Below are 21,111 nucleotides of genomic sequence, written 5' to 3'. Positions count from 1 at the left end.
TCCCTATTGAGTTAAGTGGATGGACCCAAAAAAAATAAGAATAATCACTGGAACAGTCACAGAAAGAGAAAATTATTTCTATTATCAGTGAATTTAGATTTTGACCTTCTACAAGTCAGTGCAGGTCAGACCTTCAATTTTTGCCTATAAAACAATATTCATACAGAAATAGTTACAGAACTGATAACTGACTATAACAACTGGCTTAACTGAGAAATTATCACAGCAACTTTTTTGTTATCATTTTTTGATTTTTGATCCATATTTTTCACACATTGCCCTTTCATGCATGATTCAGCATTGAGGTTCACTTTTCAATGACTCGTATGTGAAAATATAATAATAGATAGAGACAGAGTGAAAATGCATTAAAACTTTAAACCTGAAATTCTATGTAATAAGGAACATAATTCATGAAATACTGGCACCAAATTAATGGGGTTTGTGTCATATGAGGTGGGTGATGATTAGGAACAAATATCTTAGGCTCGAAGCAAACTCAGTAAGTAATTTAAGAGATATATAAACAAGAGCACTGCCTTGCGGGTGCTGACGCTCATCTGATTTTTTTTGTATAATAGAAATATTGTCCTACCCATGATTTTCTAAGTCTAAAAAGGGCCATCATTCTTGCAAAAAGCAGGATAGAGTTATGTTTCTTGATGTACAGTGTCCTCTTATGATTGTGAAAAACTGTTGCAAGTTTTAAAGCAATAGCTTTGATAGTTTATGAGAAAAGTTGCCTTAAACATAATACTCAACCAAGAAAATGATTTTCTAAGTCCAAAAGGGGCAATAATTATTGCAAAAAGCAGGATGGAGTTATGTTGCTTGCTGTACAGGGTCAGCTTATGATGGTGAACAAGTGTTGCAAGTTTCAAAGCAATAGCTTTGATAGTTTAAGAGAAAAAGTTGACCTAAACATAAAACTTAACCAAGAAATCTGATATTTTCTAAGTCCAAAAGGGGCCATAAATCTTGCAAAAAGCAAGATGGAGTTATGTTTCTTGCTGTACAGGGTCAGCTTATGATGGTGGACAAGTGTTGCAAGTTTTAAAGCAATAGCTTTGATAGTTTAGGATAAAAGCTGACCTAAACATAAAACTTAACCAAGAAAACTGATTTTCTAAGTCCAAAAGGGGCAATAATTCTTGCAAAAAGCAAGATGGAGTTATGTTTCTTTCTGTACAGGGTCTGCTTATGATGGTGAACAAGTATTCCAAGTTTCAAAGCAATAGCTTTGATAGTTTAGGAGAAAAGTTGACCTAAACATAAAACTTAACCAAGAAATCTGATATTTTCTAAGTACAAAAGGGGCCATAAATCTTGCAAAAAGTAAGATGGAGTTATGTTTCTTGCTATGCAGGGTCAGCTTATGATGGTGAACAAGTCTTCCAAGTTTCAAAGCAATAGCTTTGATAGTTTAGGAGAAAAGCTGACCTAAACATAAAACTTAACCAGGCAACGCCGACGCAGACGCCGACGCCGACGCCGACACCGACGCCGACGCCAACGCCGACAACCGCTCAAGTGATGACAATAACTCATCATTTTTTTTCAAAAAATCAGATGAGCTAAAAATGTTTAAAATGCATCAAAACATTTAGCCAAGCAGTGGACACAGACACAAGGGCAAGAAAGATAGCTCTCCGTACACTTCATAACAGTCAAGCTAAAAATTGATGATTAACATTCTAACATAAAATTGCTGTTTTTGCACTTTTCTGTGGGTGACCAACAAACACATGTTATTACAGCATAACAAATTGTTCAACTAAATCATAAAGATGTGGCCAAATGCAGGCAGGCTACAGGAGGGAGATCTATATTTTTTTAATTAAACTAGAATAGCATTAATGCATGTTTTTGTTATTGGTACCATCTGCAGAATCTCATGAGATATGTTGGACTTCTACAGTACCAACCAAAGGATACTGCATGAAGATGATTTTTCATGAAATCACAAGAGTTCTGCATAATTACATTTCACTTTTTGAAAACTGAAAACTGAGAATGGAAGCAAGAAGTGCCAAAGATTTTATATTTTAGCTAAGTCGAACATGAAAAGTCAGTGAAAGAAAAAATTATACCCATATGCATACTGTGCTTACGGTAACTGCAGTTATACCCTTGTATATGGCTACTTGCATTCAAGACTTAATCAAATGATTGTCAGTGTAGATTTGAATTAAAATGTAAAATTTCTGATAATTAACATCAAAGGCATTTTTTGAATTCTGTTATAAAGAAACCCCATGCTTACACATATCCACACACAAGTATGAAATCTTCGACCTCTGTGGCATCATACAGAGCTACTTCAAGCACAAGCATTTTCTACAGGGTCTGTGGGATTTTTTCATTGCCAGTGACATACTTTTTTTTCAGTGAGAGTATATTCTTAGATGTCTGGTGCAATAAGCATAAGATACTGGTTGTACAGAAATGTAAAAAGGGAAAAAATACCCAAGAACTTTTGAAACTAGATATATTTAAGCCTGTACTGTGAAACCAATCAAGAGATGGGCTGAGCGTCCTTCTAAAAGCAGGCGGTTGCTTTATACATGTCATATTCATTATAAATTAGCCTATTTGCATTCTAATAAGATGTTTCAGGTAAATTATAATGCATATTTAACTGTAAACTGTAATATGCGATATTCTACACTCCAACAGGTAAGGTTTAACAATCTAGCATGTGTTAGACATACATGTATATAATGGTGTATATATAACACATCATTCATATCACCTACTTGTCATGACTTTTTTTAAAACTCTTACATGATGTTATAATTAGTGTAGACCAACAGAATAAAGGTTATGGCTTATTACAAATGTACTGATCGATTATTCCAGTTTTTGATGGTGGAAGAAGACCCCACGTGCCCCTGGAGCAGTGTCAGGCAACACCTGGGTGAAACCTGGGTAGAACTAGAAAATGCGTTTGTAAAAAAGCGCATGTCTCCCCCAATGCAAAGTCCTATAGGCAAGAAGTCAATAGGGGTCACGAGCGTAAGTCAAAGAGACACTGATGGTTGGCTGCAATAGGGATCATCTACTTTGCATGTCCAATCATCCCGCTAAATTTCAACACTCTTGGCCTAGTGGTTCTCAAGTCACTGTTCAGGCTTCTGTGACCTTGACCTTTGATCAAGTGACCTCAAAATAAATAGGGGTCATCTACTCTGCATGTTCAATCATCCTATGAAGTTTCAACATTCTGGGTCAAGTGGTTCTCAAGTTATTGATCGGAACTGGTTATCAATGTTCAGGCCCCTGTGACCTTGATCTTTAACTGAGTGACCCAAAAACTATAGGGGTCATTTACTCTGCATGAACAATCATCCTATGAAGTTTCAACATTCTGGGTTGAGAGGTTCTCAAGTTATTGACTGGAAATTGTTTTCCATGTTCAGGCCCCTGTGGCCTTGACCTTTAACAGAGTGACCCTAAAATTGTTAGGGGTCATCTACTTTGCATGACCAATCATCCTATGAAGTTTCATCATTCTGGGTCAAGTGGTTCTCAAGTTACTGACCGGAAATGGTTTTCAATGTTCAGGCCCCTGTGTCCTTGACCTTTCACAGAGTGACCCCAAAATCGTTAGGGGTCATCTACTTTGCATGTACAATCATCCTATGAAGTTTCAACATTCTGGGTCAAGTGGTTCTCTAGTTATTGATCGGAAATGGTTTTCAATGTTCAGGCCCCTGTGACCTTGACCTTTGACAGAGTGACCCCAAAATCAATAGGGGTCATCTACTCTTCATGACCAATCATCCTATGAAGTTTCAACATTCTGGGTCAAGTGGTTCTCAAGTTACTGACCGGAAATGGTTTCCAATGTTCAGGCCCCTGTGACCTTGACCTTTAATGGAGTGACCCCAAAATCGATAGGGGTCATCTACTTTGCATGTACAATCATCCTATGAAGTTTCAACATTCTGGGTCAAGTGGTTCTCTAGTTATTGATCGGAAATGGTTTTCCATGTTCAGGCCTCTGTGACCTTGACCTTTGACAGAGTGACCCCAAAATCAATAGGGGTCATCTACTCTTCATGACCAATCATCCTATGAAGTTTCAACATTCTGGGTCAAGTGGTTCTCAAGCTACTGACCGGAAATGGTTTTCAATGTTCGGGCCCCTGTGACCTTGACCTTTAATGGAGTGACCCCAAAATTGATAGGGGTCATCTGCTTTGCATGTACAATCATCCTATGAAGTTTCAACATTCTGGGTCAATTGGTTCTCTAGTTATTGATTGGAAATGGTTTTCCATGTTCAGGCCCCTGTGACCTTGATCTTTGATGGAGTGACCCCAAAATCAATAGGGGTCATCTACTCTTTATGACCCATCATCCTAAGAAGTTTCAACATTCTGGGTCAAGTGGTTCTCTAGTTATTGATCGGAAATGGTTTTCAATGTTCGGGCCCCTGTGACCTTGACCTTTGACAGAGTGACCCCAAAAACAATAGGGGTCGTCTACTCCAGCAGCCCTACAACCCTATGAAGTTTGAAGGTTCTAGGTCAAATGGTTCTCCAGTTATTGCTCGGAAATGAAGTGTGACGTACGGACGGAAGGACGGACGGACGGACAGGGCAAAAACAATATGTCTCCTGGGAACTATCAACCTGCTACCCAGCTTGGTGTTACCTCACATGAATTGTTTTATAAACCAAGTGGATTTTGAACCAACAGCACTGTATGGCAAGTGCTTTGCAGTCCACGACCTTAACCACTCAGCCAACATGGCCACTTAAGAGCTGAAAATGGACTAAAAGAAACAATTAAAGGGTAGTTCTATGGAATAAGAAAAGACAATCAAAAATAGTTTGTGATGCTTTTGATATAAATATGCTGTTAAGGTAATTCTGGAAGTTAGTAAATAATCATTCTCCACATAAATATAGTTGAGCAAGCAGTAATTTTATTGCTGTCAAACAGCCTTCAACAACTTCGGAAATATTTCAGAAATATAGTTTGTTTTTTTGTTGGGGTTTAATGTGTCATACCAACACAATTATAGATTATGGCAACTTTCCAGCCTTTCAAGGTGGATAAAAAAAAAACCAGGTGCTCCTTCGAGCTAAATTTCAGGAACAGGTGGGGACCTGAGTAGAACCAAGATCATTCATAAGCCAGCATTATGACTTCCTCACACAAAAGAATTCCACTCTCCAAAGCAAGGTTTCAAAGCCGCAGCAGTGAATGGCAAGAGGATCGAAGCCAGCACTTTAAAACCCACCAAGAGAAATAAAGGAAACCTCTGAAATATTTACAAGGAAATAAAGGAATACAAGAACAGACTGACTGCCAGCAATTTGTATCAAGGCAAAATTTTTTTAGTAAAGTTAGAGCTTTTTATATTCATTTCATAGCACTGTAAACTTAAAATTATGTAATACATGCAAAGGGGTAGTTTCTATATAATATCAAATGAATTAGTACTAATACATAGTCAGGGTCAGGGGGAGCAATGTCCAGTGAAAAATCATTTCTATATACATGGGTGATTACACTCTTCAAGATATTTTCTTACAAGGCAACTTACCACCTATTTTTGTGTTTTCAAACTCTATTTTTTCAATAGGGCATTTGTGACCTGTACATTTCAAAACAACTTTTTTTTCAGAATCTGTATTTAATTTCAGTAATGATATAATCAAGTGGATTAAATTTAAAGAAAAATCAAAGCTATCACTGAAAAGTGAGAATTAATTCCTAGCAATACAACTTTGATAGAGGAAACAAGTTTCCCTGAAAGAGAACTTATTTCTGCAATGCTACAAAAGGCATTAGAATTCCTTTACAAGAGTAGAAGTGGTTTCCAGACAAATGTTTTTCAACAGACTGACCAATCAAATGATCAACCAAAACAAGACTCCTGCAAATAAACCTCTTCATACTTACATGTATTATTCGCAGAGAGGAGGGGGCCTAAAAAATCTGAATGATTTCAAATTTTGACAAACACTTGCATTAGTAAGAAACTGTATAAATCAAAAGAATAAACTGGTGCTAATTTAACTAATAATATGTATGAAAAAAGATCCAATATAAAAGCATAGTATTATATTTATCTTGTAAGCTTATTTGGAAGAATAATATTGTCAAAACATACTTTGCAAATAGAATCAGCATTACATTTTCCCAAACAGACTACCTTCTACCTTACATTTTAATGAAATGCGTAATATTCAGGAAAACCATATAATAAAAAAATCATACAGGCGTGAGTTTAAAAAAGGCATAGAGCTTTCCACTTGATCCTGTTTGTAATCTATACCATTCTAACATGACTCAATTTGATTTCTAGTTAAACAAAGAAGGAAGGCAAGCTCCGTATATTCTGCAATAAACAACGGTTGACGTGCTGACCGGTAAGAGAGCATTATGACATTAATTATGACGTTAAATTGCCATTCGACGTCCGATACATTACTCCTTGGGTGAATGAAGTCCAGCATAATATTTATTAAAATATGTCAATGAGCATGTCAGAGTGAAAACTATTTAGGCCTTCTTGTATTTTCTCGCCTAATTTACCACGGTTCATCATTCAGATGCTTCAGTATTTAATCACTCGGGCTAACCCCCTCGTGGTTCAAATCCTACGAATCTGAACTCTGAACCGAGGTAAATTTGACGATTAACCACTCAAAGGCCTTGATTATTTGTTATGTAATGTAATTCTGTATTTGTAAATGTTAAGTAAATATTATATAGTACAACAGTTCTATATGAAACAATATTAAAGTGTCCATTATATTTCAAATATCTAATGCAATAAATAATGTCAAAGAAAAAGTACATAAAGAGAGTACAACCTAGCAATTTATGGATAAATATTAACTGAATATTCCTCTCATTGCATGGTTAACTACAATACTTACCTAATTCATTAACATTAATGTTTGAATACACTGGGCCCGAGCCTGGACCTCTCCCCTGATAGCCTCTCCGCTGGGGTTCAAACTGGTTTAAGGCAGGTGAACTATTCACGTGATTGGACTGGGTGGAGTTCAGAGACTCTGAGCTCCCACTTACACTGTTATTTGTTTGTGTCTCAAAACCTGCAAGAACAGGGATGTAGTGAGTATTATGTTGGTTTCTGGCCTGGAAAACAACTATGAGGTGTTACTAATAAAAGAAAAATGCCCCCTAAGTGGAGTGCCCTTGTCTGTCAATGTTGAGGTTTAGGGCCCTTGCCTGTGAATTTGACCATAGGTACACCATGTTTCGCTTATTCCTGTTTAGACTATTATTCAGTGAAATAAGCAGTTGTAGTGCATATATCTGGTCAAACTGTCAAACAAATTGATATACTGACTAAACTTTTATCAGTGAAAACTACAAAACTCTCAGAACAACTATTTGTAATCAACAGACTTAACCTTTACCAAGCCGGACACGACTGGTTCTGCCTTTGCGACCAGTGTAGATCACATGCAGAAGTTTATGAATGAATACACATGCAACCAGTGTAGATCACATGCAGAAGTTTATGAATTAATACACATGCAACCAGCGTAGATCACATGCAGAAGTTTATGAATGAATACACATGCGACCAGCGTAGATCACATGCAGAAGTTTATGAATTAATACATATGCGACCAGCGTAGATCACATGCAGAAGTTTATGAATGAATACACATGCGACCAGCGTAGATCACATGCAGAAGTTTATGAATTAATACATATGCGACCAGCGTAGATCACATGCAGAAGTTTATGAATGAATACACATGCGACCAGCGTAGATCACATGCAGAAGTTTATGAATTAATACATATGCGACCAGCGTAGATCACATGCAGAAGTTTATGAATGAATACACATGCGACCAGCGTAGATCACATGCAGAAGTTTATGAATTAATACACATGCGACCAGCGTAGATCACATGCAGAAGTTTATGAATGAATACACATGCGACCAGCGTAGATCACATGCAGAAGTTTATGAATGAATACACATGCGACCAGCGTAGATCACATGCAGAAGTTTATGAATTAATACACATGCGACCAGCGTAGATCACATGCAGAAGTTTATGAATTAATACATATGCGACCAGCGTAGATCACATGCAGAAGTTTATGAATGAATACACATGTATATAAATTCATATTTAGTTACTTTAATAAAATAGTGCTCAAATGAAAAATATTTGTTTTACAATATTTCTTCTACTACTTGAAGAATATGGTATGCAAGAAAAAGAATCTGTCACTAGCTGAAGATGCGGACGTAAATATCTGGCCTGAGGGTAACTTTTTGCAGTAAATCAGCTGAGCCTCATTACCGCCTAAACTGTTACCCTCGTGCCAGATATTTCCATCCGCATCTTCAAAAAGTGAAAGATTCTTCTATACTTCTAGAATTTGAACATGTTTCTCACCTATGGGAATGAAGTATCTATGTGAGATAATTTTATCCAACACTGCTTGTGCCAAATGGTTACGGACCATTGCTCTAACTTACTATGTCTTATATAGTTTGGCTGCATTATTAATACCTTATTTATGCTCCTTTTACTAGAATTTTATACAGTGGCAGATAGTCAAACTTTTTTCAAATCATCAGCCATATTTATGTTAAAACTTCATGATGTCATTAGTTCTATGATGTCATCTATGCAGTCTCTTCAGTATTTAGTAGAATAATGTGATAGTATGAGTAGCTGGAGGATTTGAGGAATTGTATCAACTTCACAAAGTGAACTGTGGTAATACAACAATCCCATCCTTAGTTTCAGGTAAAGTCCCAAAAACTTGGTAGAACCTTAATTTTGGACAGAATCTCAACCTCAGCTGAAATTTCCTTATCCACAACACATTGAAGGTGCAGATTCACATTTATTTTTTGGGGGGTTTCCTCACATGAAGAATTCTACACCCCAGGTGAGGTTTCAAACCCACAGTGGTGAAGGGCAAGTGAACTGAACTCAGCTACCTTGACCTCTCTGCCAAGGAGGCAATGATTCACTTTAACTTTACCTAATGGCAAACACTTCTCTACTTTCTCTTATCTTCCCTCCGAAAAAAGACTTACTTCCTGTGGTAGGGTTGTACACATCTACTGGCCTGTATTTCCTAGGCTGTTGCTGCTGTGAATATGGAAGACCGGACGATATATTTGCATACTGCCGTGGCGACTGGGGAACACTCTGTGCTGTGGCTGTTACATGTGTGGGCTTGCTCAAATGGTTAACTGGTGGGCCTGGAGCCATCGATTTCACACGTTTGTTCACTTGATTCTGTTCTTGTGTCTGAGTCTTTGATAAATGTGTGCGTAATTCAGCATCCTCAGGTGCTTGTTTAAAAATCTGCAACATGTCAATATTTGTTTCTTCATAATACATAAAGCTTTTTTGAAAGTGTCAATACAGTAGGAAGTCACCAAAAAAAGCAACTAAGGGATACACAGGCAGAACAGTGGATAAAAAACTGAAATCCTTTTAATATTTTGTGGAATTGAAGTTTCTTATTTTTACCAACATGCTTAATTAAAACAGATATATGATTTCAAATCTTGATGAGTGGAATTTTCATCATTTTGCTAACTTGACCTATATCATACCAGGTTAGGAAAACCCATGAAAATTGCTATAAAACATCACATTTCACTTTCCTTTTTAAATGTTAATTTTTACATGGACAGGGTAAAAGCAATAAGAATCACGGACAGGGTAAAAGCCATAAGAATATCATGTTCAGATTACTGACAACTTTTTTTCAAATTTTCATAACTTCACACAGAGTGGTATACAGCAGTGACGAACATCTTTCTGTTTCCTTTAACTCGATGGGTAATCAGGAATAGATAAATAATGAATTTATATCTTGAAAAAAATCCCTTTAATAATTCAATACCAATTCTTACATTTTATTTAAAAATTTACAAATTAAACATAAGATGATCTACATTATAAAATACATCAAGGGATACAGAATATCAGAAGTTGATTAAACCAAGATTAGTTAATTACTTTCATTAAAGTTCGACATGAAACTGTTTTGTAACTCACTTTCAAGTTGAGCTCATAAAACTTCCCAGAAATTTAATCTGCAAGGCAATGAAACCCAACATAAAATACAATGTAAGTAACTCCCTGCAGCCATATTGTGTCATATATATATAGCAGGACTGAGAGAGATATTACATATTGTAAAATTTTCAAAGAAATGAAAAATTACCATGTCATAATGTTCAACAAGAATTTCTATCACAATATTGCAGAATTTGATGTCCATAATAGCAGCTACTGTCTCCTCCTCGGGTCTCATCAATGTAGGACCAAAACATACACCTAGGTTTGCTACAGTCATTAAATTCTTGTCAGCATTACGGGACACCCTGAAAATAAATATATGGTTAATTGGTTTGCAGTTAGGGTTTCACTGCTAGAAAAGTCTTGGATCATTATATTGACTGGATACACCCTTAATATCTCAATAATATTCAAGTTTGATATATTAACATAATTATTTTTATGCAAAAATATCGCAGTAAATAAAAGTTTGGCTCCCAATATCAAAATATGTAAATTTTAAATCACTTAATTTTATTGTTTGAACAAAAACAGTAATTTTGTTAAAATACATATTTGCTGATTTCAGTGTTTAAAGATGGAAAGAATGGAAATTATTCATACATCACATTTTACTGCATGACAACACAGTTAAGATATTGTTTAAATTACTCAAAAAAGAAGTGGTCTCTACATTTTTCAAATTACACAAACATTTTTTTTTAATTACTACAGCCTAGAAGTTCTGAATCACTTCTTTTTTTATAATTACAAACAAATGGAACTACCTTTTGAAGTTTGAAAGTTAAGACATAAATCTGGATGAGTGCACCTTCAAATAGGACTACTGTGACATAGTTTACTATCATCTGTGACACTAATGTCAATTTACCTTCTAAGATGAGCAACAATGAGATCAAGCATTTCAAAGTTAGCTTCTGGAAGTTTATGCACGAGCGTGTGGATGTCCAGCAGACGTAAATTCTGGGACTCGCGTTCTGAAAAAAAGATATATTCATGATTTCTAACTACATATAAAAGTTACTGGTCAATAAAAATTATCCAACGAACAGATCTTAACACCTGCCCGTTCAGATCACTAAAAAGATGGCAAGAAATTCAATCAATATGAACTAAATGGTAGAAAGTTTGATCCTAAGGTAAGGAGAATGTTTTCAATGACAATTAATTTGTGCCACAATTCTGATTCTTGTGGGAAGTTCATTTGTATATCTGGTTCATGTACGGAATTTATTTGTCCCCTAATTCTCAATTCATGTGTGGAATTTAATAGCTACTGTTTATTTACTTCTACAATTTTGCTTAAAAAAGATTGGTTAATCAGCTAAATACCAATAAAACCAATCATTGTAACACATTGATGACAGATATAGATTTTAGATGAGAAAAATATTCTAGTACTGTACACTGAACAAGAGCTGTCAGTGGACAGCATGCTCGACTATTCTCAGTGCTTGATAGTATAATATAAGCAATGAGTAAAACTTTAACATTAAAATAAGCATATTCTAAGTTGAAAAGGGGCCATAATTCAGTCAAAATGCTCGATAGAGTTGCCTCCTCCTTTTCACAGACTGAGGTCATGATGGTAAACAAGTACGCAAAATATGAAAGCAATATCTCAATGGACTTTGAAGATATTTGGGGTGGTACGCAAACTTTAACATTTATTCTAAGTCGAAAAGGGGCCATAATTTAGTCAAAATGCTTGATAGAGTTGCCTCCTTCTTACAGACTGGGGTCATGATGGTAAACAAGTATGCAAAATATGAAAGCAATATCTCAATGAACTTTGAAAATATTTGGGGTGGTACGCAAACTTTAACATTTGTGTGACGCTCACGCTAACGCACACACTCACGCCGACGCCGGGGCGAGTAGGATAGCTCCCTATTCTTCGAATAGTCGAGCTAAAAATGAAAGTGGCTGTTCGATTTTTCTTAATATTCCATTTTCAAGAAAGTGTGACTCCTTCAAAACAGTTCGGAATATTAAACAGCATTATATCTCCCAATACATGTATACAACCAGCTACGAGGCGAAAGTTCTTAAGAACTCAAATACAGCTGATGACCATAAAGTTACGAAATGAAGCAGCCACATATTATACCCTATATACAGTATGTCGTACTTACTTGCAGCAGATATAAAGTCAGCATGTAGTTTAAATGTCATTAATGGTTCTGGAAGTGTCCTGAAAGTACAAAAACCATCATATACAGACGTTGAGTAGTAATTTTCGGGTTGGGATCCCAGCCTCGTGTTATGTGTCATGATTGGCAAACGTTCTATGTCTCTTATCCAGTGATGTAATGTTGCTGTTGATACTACTCTTATAATTTGGTTAATAGAATGGCTATATGCATATGCAATATTTTATGTTACGTAATGTATGTAGATGAGACTTAAAGAATAAATATATCAACTTAAAAGATAATTTCAATCATTACACATATGCATTTGCCTTAAAAACATCAGTATCGATGGTGAACTAACTTTTCTGGATTTCTTGGTTACTCAAACCCAAAAATCCCAGCAACAAATGTAATTCCCAATTATCTTACCTGTAACATTAGAGAAACATGAAATCATGTTACCATATTATTGCATACAAAATCTGATGCAAACAAAATTAAGGGTGTGAAGACCTGCCAGCTTCCGAGAGCTTTGTTTTAAAAATGACCAATGGCATAGTTGCTTTCTAAGTCTGCTCTTAAAATGGTAATTCTTTTAAAAACTTACCTGAGATAATGTTTTACAGCACTTGTAATAGTTTTAGTTTCATAGAGTGTCGGGTCATTCAGGTCTAGTTTGTCAGACTTTTTCCTATCTAGGCCTAATGTTATAAGTTTGTTCACTTTAGAACTGACACCCACAACACGGTATAAACCCTGGTCATCCAGACCTGAAAAATGTAAAAATAAATAGAATAAAAAGATGATGTGGTATTAATGTAACATTTAAACTTCAAGGCTTGAAATATTATATTTACTAATATTATCTAATAAACAGAAAAGGCAAGAAATAAAAGTTTTATCTCCTAAAACATGTAAAAGGTTTCTTATGTGAAGTACATATGTATCCTACTTGCTACATTTTTTTGTATGAAATACTGTAGCTACTTTTCATGTGAAGAAAATTCTAAATTTTGACAGAAAAAGATTTGTTTTAAAGGGCAAGGAATGTCGAACAATACGTTACTTTCATATGAAAACCACCCTCAGGCCTTTCATAACCCTTAAGGAATTTTTAAAATTGGACAATTATTGAACAAGATACAGCAGTTCACATTTTAGGAAAATGGCTGATCATTGATGCAGCCATTTTTTTGTGTTTATGACATTATTTACACACTGCTGAACTCTTTATTAGGTAACTAACCTTTAAAATAGAATAATTTCATATGTTTCTTGAGTGTAAGATATAAAACATGGTAATTTCTTTCATTATAGCTGGAAAAGGTAGAGAAATTATTTTAATACGGAAGTAATATATTTCAAATATGTATCTAGAAATTTTAAGAAATCCACTGTGTCATGGAAACAAAATGGCCACCATTTTGATAAAATATTGAAATGCTCAGAACTTCCTAATTGAAAAATCTTTCACTTCTTTAAATGAACTGAGAAACCCTAGCAGACAGACTTAATACAGGTACAACTTTGCCCTTCCCTTTAATGTTGCTAATGTCTCTAGAGCCAGTTTCAGGTAATATACCTACATGGGAAATTTCAGTCAAAAATTCATAAAATTACACAAGCCAGTCATCCAAGTAAGACATAATTCAATTCAGTCCTTAACAGGTGAAAATAGAACTTCTTTTTTTTGATTTTTCATCCACAATTCAACCTCCAAAACTCCCTTTTATGAATACATTTTATTACATGTATGTATTACTTGCCTCTATTTTCTATTGCACACAAACATCGTTTAATAAAATTGAATCCTACTTCATCCAATGATGCTGAAAAAGAGAAGATAAAATCAAAAATAAAACTGCCTTTAAGAAAACCTTGAATGAAGATACAACATGCTACATATCTTTACAGGTGATCTGTTTACCAATACCTTTTTTTTCAAAGAAACAGGATGTGCAGAATAAAGGAACTGCTGATAAAAAAAAAATTGTTAAAATCATTACAGTACACATCAGCTCTGTTAACATCTCTCAGAAGATATCCCATCTATATGTACAAACTCCTCTCTATAAAAACACCTCTATGTAAAGAGACCTCTCAACAGAGCAATTCTCTACAAAGACACCTGTCTACAAGGCTACCTATCAAGAAAGACACTTCCCTATAAAGAACATTTGTGACGAGGACATCAGCACCTATGTAACTGTAACAACTAAAGCTTTTCTGAAAAATTTCGAACAGTCAAGCTAGAAAATAATACGAGACTGGCACAGACTGGTCAGGATCCATGCTGTTCGCATTCAAAGCCTATTGCAATTAGAGAAACTGTTAGCGAACAGCATGGATCCTGACCAGACTGCGCGGATGCGCAGGCTGGTCTGGGTCCATGCTGGTCGCAAAGCCACTATGTTGGTTTTCTCATGACACAGCTAATATTAATACTTGTTACAATTATCTGAAATTCATTTGCAGTCTTAATGCTTTAGGATCAATAATTTAAGCAAGATCTTATGAAAAGTGTAATAACAAATAAAATATTCCTCTTGGCAGTATAATAAAGTGTACTTATTCCTCGTATTTTATGTGTTTCTCTGCATGAATCACCTATTAATGCTACTAATGTCTTTTAAGTGTTTACTAATTCAATTACTGTACTCACACTTGTTTTGACAAGATAATGTGTCTTGGAAAGCATTAAACACAAGCAGCTGCGGCAAATTGATTTCTGCAAAATTTTGTTAGAATGATTTTTTTTGTTTTCTGTTATTTTTTTGATGCTTATACATTTAAATTATAACATTTTCCTTCTGCTTTTCAATAAACATTTTCAATTTATGATTTTGGTGATAAATAAATATAGAATGGGTATATATAATTAAATGAACAGCTGCTGCTGCTTACAGGGAACATGTTTAAGAAATACTTACAATCTTCTGTTGTACTATGTGGCTTGTTATAAATCTGAAAATAAAATGTACAAAATCCATAAATTATTTAACACAAGGATGGGGGGGGGGGGGGGGGGGGGGGGGGGGGGGTTGTCGCCTGTTTTCAACAGTATTTCACTTATGTAATGGGGGGAAGCTAACCTAACCAGTGTTCCTGGATTCTGTACCAGTACAAACCTGTTCTGAACAAGTAACTGCCAACTTCACCACATGAATCAGCGGTGGAGGACAAATGCTTTCAGACACAATATCTTTTATCAAATTGTCATGGAGATCATATGCCTCACCTGGGTAATTGAACCCATGACCCTGCAATCCTTAGATCTGCACTCTCTGTTTTGAGCTAAGTGGGCAGGTTAAAGATGTTTCTTTTGTTTTACTGAAATTTGAGGCACGTCAAAAGCTTAGCTCTTATGGAAACTTTCCGGTGTCCATGCAATCTCAGCTATAAATATACTATTGCAAGGAATTTTATTGTTCATATCAAGACCAGTAACTGGCAATGCTTCAAAGAGTGTTCAAGTTATCACAATATACAATCTATTTAACATAACTCTGGCAAACCAACTACAATAGTTCTCTATTAAATGGGATAATGCCCAATACATACAAGATACTCAAGATTGTTCCTTATACTGGTTCCTTGCTATATAACAATGAAAGTATTTTCACCTTTACTTAAAATCTTACTGCCATCCAGCTGGCTTACGGAAGGTCATTGGTTCTACCCAGGTGCCCGCTCGTGATGAAATAATGCACAGAGGGCCAGCTGGGGTCTTCCTCCAGCATTAAAGCTGGAATGTCGCCATATGACCTATCATGTGTCGGTGCGACGTTAAATCCAACAAAAAAAAAAAAATAAAATCTTACTGGTTCCTAGCCATATAACAAATGAGATTACTTTCCCTACTGGTTCCCAGACATAATACTAAGGCAAGTAATTTTCCCTACTTGTCCTTGACCATATAAGAAATGAGTTTATTTGCTGCTGGATCCCAGCCATATACCAACTGAAAGTATTTTAGATTAAACTTACTGGTTCCTTGCCATCCATAACATCCATCCACAGTTTTCTATCTTCCTCTGATAATGCTTGGAATGTTAAAACACTACCTCTGTAATAAAATGCAGTACAATTTACAGAAAGAAGCCCAACTTCTGTCACGATCAAGGTACACAAATCAAATCTGTGTTTTAAAGATGTATTATGCCAAAATTTCATAACATTTGAAAAATATGAACAATTACAGTAACTACACAATATCTATGTAAATGCAAAATAAACATATCTGTGTTATGTTGTATACTACCACTTTTCTATGCTACTGTTTGATCCATCTATTTAATCCATAACAGCCTTCAGCTTTAAATTACTTTGCAAGAACAGGTATAAACCATACATCATTAAAAAGATTTCAGAAAGTGATAGTAGGATCTTTTTGAATTTTAAAGATATCTGAAATAATGTAAATTTTAAGGCCAAAAATGTGTGTTTTTTTCCCCCTGCATAAATACTGGGTAAAATTATTTGGAAAACAAGGAGCTGCGTTCAATAAACGCTTGATGCCCCCAGTGGCATCCTTGTCGATAGATTTTGCACCTAAGTCCAAAAGAGGTCAAAGTCAAGGTCAAACTGAGGTCAGGTGATGTTTGAAGATGAGGAATGGTCACAGTTTACATCTGTATTAGTATCAATTCATTCTTGTAAGTGGTATTGATGCTAGTCGAAATGGTCCCATTTGGTTAACCAAGAGATGGCCCATATAAAGCAATCTAAGTCCAAAATGAGATCAAGGTCAAGGTCAAACTGAGGTCAGGTGATGTCTGAAGATGAGGAATGGTCACAGGTTACATCTGCATTAGTATCAAGTCATTCTAGTAAGTGGTATTGATGCTAGACGAAACGGTCCCATTTGGTTAACCTCGTACGGACGGACGGACAGGACAATCACTATATGCCTCCCGCATCAGTAAATGCTGGGGTCATAAAAATTAAAACCTTAAAACATTATAAAATTTTATATGGAACTGTTTCTTTCATGCTAACTAATGTATCATGAAAAGCGTCTCAGACTTTTAATCCCATCTGGAGATTTGTTTTTGTAATTTACAGCGATACATGGCAAATATTCACATGACCATAAGATTTTCATTTAATATACCAATTCGTAATACTAATCACTTACTTTTCCATAACTGTAAGATCTACACAGAATCTTCTATCTATAGAATCTGACGCCCTTCGTGTACATGACTGTAGAGTCACTGTTTCACCGTTAGGCATCTGAAAAAGAGAAATGAGCCATGCCATGGGAAAGCCAACATAGTGGCTTTGCCACCAGCATGGATCCAGACCAGCCTGCGCATCCGCGTAGTCTGGTCAGGATCCATGCTGTTCGCTTTCAAAGTCTATTGCAATTAGAGAAACTGTTAGTGAACAGCATGGATCCTGACCAGACTGCGCGGATGCGCAGGCTGGTCTGGATCCCAGGGATCGAATTTAACTTTTTTTCCAACTAGCAAATTTTTGCTAGTGCCATTTTTTTCCACTAGCAAAATGATGGGTTCCACTAGCAATTATTTAAAAGCTGTTTACGTGCTAAATTCAAGTTGTTTTGTTGTTGTTTGGTTTCATTTAAAAGTTCACAGTCCGGACAGGCTTGGGACTTTCTGGTTTTGAAAGAACGGTACAAACCAAAGTACTCAATGATTCTTTGGACTTTTGGCTTGACGTTGATCTTTTAAGTTTTTCTCAGGTCACAGTTGGTAGTGTTGCTAGCATTTTCGAGCTCCGCGGGCTTTTTTGCACCAAGAAACATGTTATTTCCTCTTCATTTTCACAGAATTTTGCAAATTACAGACGTCCAAAATGAAAACAAATATTGCCTAGACGCTTACTTACATATCCGATAATTACTTTTGTATAAAGCGACAAGCGTCTAGAAGTAGTCACGTGATTATCGGTAAATTAACTGCCCGAAAGGAGTTTTTAAAGAGAAAAGGACAGTTTTAGCGAATTCCCCGATTTTCGAACGTGATCGCAAAAATATTCGAGTGCCATGATTTTCTACTCGCATTTTTTTATTCTTACTGGAATTTTGCGAGTTAGCGACCGTTAAATTCGATCCCTGGGATCCATGTTGGTCTCAAAGCCATTATGTTGGTTTTCTCATGGCACGGCTCAAATAATTAATGTTCTGGATTCTACATTTCCTAATGCTGAAAATTTCTATTACTGTTTTATTTTTTCAATGCAAGGATTTCTATAGAGTATGTCATTATTACCAGTTAGTCTTGCAATTCTTTAACCATGGACAGGAATATATTTATTGAACTGGACAAAAGAGGTGTCAGCTAATTAACAACTAATTTTTTCCAGCCACGCAGTAAAAAGTGAAACTTTTACCTCAAGCTTTCGTAGCTTTTCACCACATGGAAAAAAAACAGCTGTCACAAAAGACAGCACGCTAGACTATTTCGATGCTGGATAGTGAAACTGGGCACATCTGAGGAAGCTGGAGTTGTCACTAGAGTGTTTAATGACTCCAATAAGAATGAATATATTGGACAATAGCTTGAGTCGGTGTCAAAAGTATTAAGTAATAAGAGAGATAAAGAACATTAAGTAAGTACAATTCTAAGCAAAAAGGGGGATAATTCATGAAATATTGGTGCAAGAGTGTGATTTTTGCACCTCGTGTCATATGATGTGGAATAACAACTTTAATTTTGAATCAAATCCATTTAGTAATAACTGAGAGATAGTGAAAATGCATCAAAATGAACCTGAAAGTCAAGTGGGGGGGGGGGGGGCATAATTCATGAAATATTGGTCGCAGGGCTATGGACCTTGTGTCATATGATGTGGGTGGTAACATGGAATAACTATTTTAAGTTTGAATCAAATCCATTTAGAAATAACTGAGATAGAGTGAAAGTGCATCAAAATTTTAACCTGAAATTCTAAATAAACAGGTGGGATAATTCATGAAATATTGGTGTGAGAGATATGGTTCTTGTGCCATATGAGGTGGGTGATGATGAGGAATAACTATTTTAAGTTTGAAACAAATCCATCAAGTTATTACAGAGATAAAGTGAAAGTGAATCAAAACTTTAACCTAAGTGTGGACATGGAAGGACGCCGATGTCAGATCAAGTAGGACAGCTCTCCATACTTCATATAGTCGGGCTAAAAATCTGTCTGTAGCTTTGATAAAAGTACTTATACCATTTGCTTGAAACTTCTTATAAGTACTGCCCTACCTTTTCCCTCTAACTTGGTGAACTTGTTCTTGGTTTAGTGCCATCTTTTCAGTATTTCAGTTATGTAACCAATGGAACAGAAGTGGAGAACAAATGATTTTAGACAAAATGTTTTTCAAATCATCAAGTAGTACATACACCTTGCTGCTGGGCTCAAACTCTGGACCCCGTGACCTGCAGATCTGTGTCTTACTATAAAGCAAGGCAGGCTTGCTGCTGTAAGAATTGCCCTACATTTTCCCTATAACTTGGTGAAAAGGCATTCACCATTTTGCCAATAGCTTGGTTAAAATTACTTACCATTTTGCCTCAAGCTTGTTATAACTACTGCCCTACATTTTCTTACTAACTCTGGGAAAATGCACCTACCATTTTGCCAGTAGCTTGGTTGAAAGGCAGCATGTAGAATTTCTTATTATCTTTGTTGTAACAGCACCAATATTTTGTCCAGGAATTTGCTAATGCCTCTGAAAGAAACAGATCAACAAATGAATGAACATATCGATTATGTAATACTTTCACCTACATGTGGATAAACAACAAATCCACCTTTACATCAATAAACAAAAGCTTAGCTTTATGGCACCTTTATTTCAATTTACACTTAGTCTAGCTCCTTGAGAGCAAAATTTACTTTTCAAGGACCAAAATATTGCTGTGATACATTTTGCTTATATGTATTTGGAGTTTAATGCTATTTTTCAGACATAGCTTATTTTAAGCAGTACTTCAGTTATGTATGACATTTTTATCAGTAATTCAGTTTTATATGACATTTTTAGCAGTAATTCAATTATATATGACATTTTTAGCAGTAATTAAGTTATATATGACATTTTTAGCAGTAATTCAGTTTTATATGACATTTTTCTGCAGTTATTCAGTTTTATATGACATTTTTCTGCAGTTATTTAGATATATATGACAGTCAATTAACCAAACCAGTGCTCCAAGATTTTTTACCAGCACTAACTAGTCCTGTTCTTCGTAATTAACTTACAACTTCACAGCATGAACTGGAGGTGAGATGACCCAAGATATAGTCTTTAGTATATCATTTGGAGAATTCATATCCTATCTTGGATTCAAAACTACCCCTTTCTGACAATAAATCTTGTGCTCTACCAACTGAGCTTCCATACCAGGTTCTGCTAGTACATCTTTAGTTTTTGTTGTTTGTGGGGTTACACACCATTATTCAACTTCTAGTATGTAACATCAGACAATTAACTTGACCAGTTTTCCATGATTCTCTACAAATATCAACCTATTCTCAGCAAGTAACAATCAATTTCTGCAGATGAATCAGCGGTTAAGGACAAACAGTTTCCGAAACATGGACATACCTGCTATCAAAGCATCATGGAGAACAAAAGCCTTGCCAAGTGATCAAACTTATAATCCATAGATTCACTCTCACACTACTGAGTTAAGTAGGTTGGCACCTTGACATACAATACTACCGGTATATACAAGGCAAAAAAAAACACCTGACATGACAATTATCATATGCAAAAACAAGCAGTGCAAGTATAATCTTGTTTAAATTTTGACTTACTTTTCTCCATGAGGTAGAGGTAGCCCTGTCGTGTCCATGTCCCCCGTAATGACCCAGTTTGGTCCATCGGCCTCTGAAATATACAATAACCTTTCTGTCTGATTTGAGTCAGCTAAATCACTTTTATAACAATGCTTG

The 21,111-nt window shown here is 35.7% G+C and overlaps 1 protein-coding gene across 12 annotated transcripts in view; it reads right to left on the bottom strand.

The window, feature by feature from the left end:
* Positions 1-21,111, bottom strand: part of LOC123557739 (rho GTPase-activating protein 26-like) — a 100,809-nt gene that overhangs the window by 29,551 nt on the left and 50,147 nt on the right. For 4 of the 12 annotated variants that reach the window (XM_045349390.2, XM_045349393.2, XM_045349391.2 and 1 more), the window contains 14 exons: positions 20,974-21,046; positions 19,785-19,882; positions 17,336-17,433; positions 16,186-16,264; positions 15,129-15,162; positions 13,965-14,027; positions 12,806-12,968; positions 12,199-12,257; positions 10,935-11,040; positions 10,209-10,368; positions 9,064-9,337; positions 6,900-7,079; positions 5,917-5,952; positions 5,558-5,608 (listed from right to left, as the gene is read on the bottom strand). In XM_045349390.2, the coding sequence (XP_045205325.2) occupies positions 5,558-5,608; positions 5,917-5,952; positions 6,900-7,079; positions 9,064-9,337; positions 10,209-10,368; positions 10,935-11,040; positions 12,199-12,257; positions 12,806-12,968; positions 13,965-14,027; positions 15,129-15,162; positions 16,186-16,264; positions 17,336-17,433; positions 19,785-19,882; positions 20,974-21,046 (1,474 nt within the window). The remainder of the gene's footprint in view (positions 1-5,557; positions 5,609-5,916; positions 5,953-6,899; positions 7,080-9,063; positions 9,338-10,208; positions 10,369-10,934; positions 11,041-12,198; positions 12,258-12,805; positions 12,969-13,964; positions 14,028-15,128; positions 15,163-16,185; positions 16,265-17,335; positions 17,434-19,784; positions 19,883-20,973; positions 21,047-21,111) is intronic. The other 8 variants (XM_045349394.2, XM_045349399.2, XM_045349392.2 and 5 more) reach the window with 4 other exon arrangements.

This window comes from Mercenaria mercenaria, chromosome 5, assembly GCF_021730395.1.
Source record: "Mercenaria mercenaria strain notata chromosome 5, MADL_Memer_1, whole genome shotgun sequence".
NCBI classification, from domain to species: domain Eukaryota; kingdom Metazoa; phylum Mollusca; class Bivalvia; order Venerida; family Veneridae; genus Mercenaria; species Mercenaria mercenaria.
This window is presented reverse-complemented; position numbering and strand designations above follow the sequence as displayed.